Raw genomic sequence first — 2,467 nt, 5'->3', positions numbered from 1 at the left:
GGCGTGGCTCAGTGGTAGAGCCCCTGCCTAGAATCCCCCAGTGAGGGATGGGGGTGTGGCTCAGTGGTAGAGTCCCTGCCTAGAATCCCCCAGGGAGGGGCTGGGGGCGTGGTCAATGCTAAGGCCCTGGGTTCCATTCTCAGAATCACAGGAAAAAAACAAGAAAGAAAAAAGAAAAGCAGGGCCATTTCTGGATGGGATACACTAGCACTAGAATCTTCCTAAGCAAGCATCCCAGCTGGGTCAGGTCAGACACACACAAAGCATTCCTGCTCCTTTGTATATTTAGTGACTTCCGGAGGGTTTTTGTCAGAGGCTGCTGGCGTGCTTACCTCCTGTTTGTGGGCCTTGTCTGGCTGGTGGATACCGTTGGCAGAACCGGAATTGCTGATGGTCTGTGAGGGGAGCGGAGGGGAGGAGCTACTGAGTAGGTGGCCAGGATGCAGTTCCACATGTAACCACAAGGAGACAATCTTCCCGATGGGACCAGCCACGCTTGGAACCAAAGTCCTTTAGACTAGGTCTCCCAGGACAGCAATGCTTACTTCCTTTTCAGACTGGCGTTTCAAGGTTGGGGCCACCCACCTTCAGACTGGGGATCCAGTGCTGGGACACTCTCCTCTGTCAGACTGGGTTCCCCAAGATGGAGCTGCCTCCCGTTTGGGACTGGGGTTCCCGAGGCTACAGCCCCATGTGCTCACCTGAGTCCTATCTGAGCAGCCCCTCAGGGCCTCCACCAGCCTCTCCACCTGCTGGGCCTGGTCCAGTGCGTCCCGCAGGGCATCCTCCGTGCTCACCAACTGATGCTGCAGTCGCAGCAGCTCGGGTGCTGAAGCTGGGTCAATGAGGGAGTAGCGTCTCTGCTCTGACAGGGACTTCTCCTTGTCCTGGAAGGGTGGAGATGTGGGAGTGTGATCTGCCGGTGTGGGTGTTAACTGGAAACGGACGGATCAGGCCCCAACTCCCTTCTGAGTGGAGCTTGTGCCTTACACGGACCTCCCTCCCCCAGACTTCACTTTCCAACTTCTTCAAGCCCTAGAATCTAAGATCCACCGCCCCATCCTTATGGCAGCCTTTCTGTTCTAACCCAGAGAATCAAGTGATACCCAATGTTTCTCTCTCACTTCCATCTCCACGTGACCCTTCCCCGACCCGTGCCTGGTCCCTTACAAGTGTCTCTCCTCTCTCCCCACCACGATGCTCAGTGTCCACACACCCCACTTTGGCCTCCCACCAAAATATTACAAGACCACCTGTCAGGCCCAGCCTCCTCAGTGCTCACCCCAGTCTGGCCCTTCAGGCCAAGCTCAGAGGTCTATGCAGACTGCCCTGAGGCTCCAGGACCCCACGCTCTTCATGTACCTTCTAGCTTTTCACTACGCTCTTCCAAGTGCAGGGCTGGCCCACCAGCATGGAGCCCCAAGATAAAAGTCTTAGCTCCCCTTTACCTCTGCCCACATTCCTGGCAAACCCACCAGCCCAGGGCCTCATCTCCTTCTGTGTCACAGAACCATAGAGGCCAAAAGTGTGTGCCTCTGGGGTGCACGGGTGTGCTGGCATTTAACCAGCCAGACATAAAATGCTAGCAGGGCAGCTAGGCCTGATAGCCCCATACCTAGGAGCAGATATGAAACCAGATGGATCTCAAATGGCTAAAGAGGTCTGTTTCAGATACAGGGTCTTATGTAGCCCAGGCTGGCACAGAACTTGCTATGTAGCTGAGGATACCCTTGAACATCTGATCTTCCTACATCCACATGTCCAGTGTTGGGATTACAGGCACAGGCCACTACATCTGATTTTATGTAGTGCTGGGGACAGAACACAGGACTTTATTCAAGCACTCTATCAACTGAGCCACATTCCCTCAGCACTTTATTCCCAAAGTGTGGGGGTAAGACGATCCACTGAATCCATACGCCAGACACGGCCAGAGACGGCCAGAGACAGCCAGAGCATAGGGCTGTAAATGTCAAACAGAAAGGGAAAGAGGGGACCAGCTCTGTCCTATGCTGCCAATGTTACTACCTGCGTCCATTCCCACTCACGGGGACTCAGCTCAAAGCCCAGTAGTTTCCACCGGAGGAGGGGCTTCAGAGCCCTGACTTGAACTTCTTGTATCTCTATTGACAAAACTCCAACACATCACTTAACAAGGAGCCCAGACCCTGGTTTCTGGTTGGATACCTCCCTGCATGGATTTTTTGGCCCTCTATGCATGATTGACTTTTGCCCTCTGGCTCTGGACAGAGCAGACTCTTTGTGTTGGTGTAGGGACCTCTCTGGTCATGACGTCTAAAAGGGGGCTGCTCCGCCCCTTCATCTGCTACAGCTTGAGAGCCTGGAGGACTGAATTTTCAACTCCCACTGTGACTCAGGAGGCCGCTGGTTCTCCTCGGCCTGGCAGGACAACCCTGGAAAGCCCTTCTCTCCTCCCCTCCCCTCCCCTCCCCTCCCCTCCCCTCCC

At 54.8% G+C, this 2,467-nt stretch overlaps 1 protein-coding gene across 1 annotated transcript in view; it reads right to left on the bottom strand.

The window, feature by feature from the left end:
* The window catches only part of Clip2 (CAP-Gly domain containing linker protein 2), a 57,716-nt gene that overhangs the window by 2,057 nt on the left and 53,192 nt on the right, over positions 1-2,467 (bottom strand). Inside the window, exons 14-15 of the mRNA XM_028765943.1 lie at positions 702-951; positions 333-395 (exon numbers count right to left, since the gene is read on the bottom strand). Coding sequence (XP_028621776.1) covers positions 333-395; positions 702-951 — 313 coding nt within the window. The remainder of the gene's footprint in view (positions 1-332; positions 396-701; positions 952-2,467) is intronic.

This window comes from Grammomys surdaster, unplaced genomic scaffold (assembly GCF_004785775.1).
Source record: "Grammomys surdaster isolate TR1022 unplaced genomic scaffold, NIH_TR_1.0 166, whole genome shotgun sequence".
Classification (NCBI taxonomy): Eukaryota; Metazoa; Chordata; class Mammalia; order Rodentia; family Muridae; genus Grammomys; species Grammomys surdaster.
Note: the sequence above shows the minus strand (reverse complement) of the source record. Positions and strands in the feature narration are given on the sequence as shown.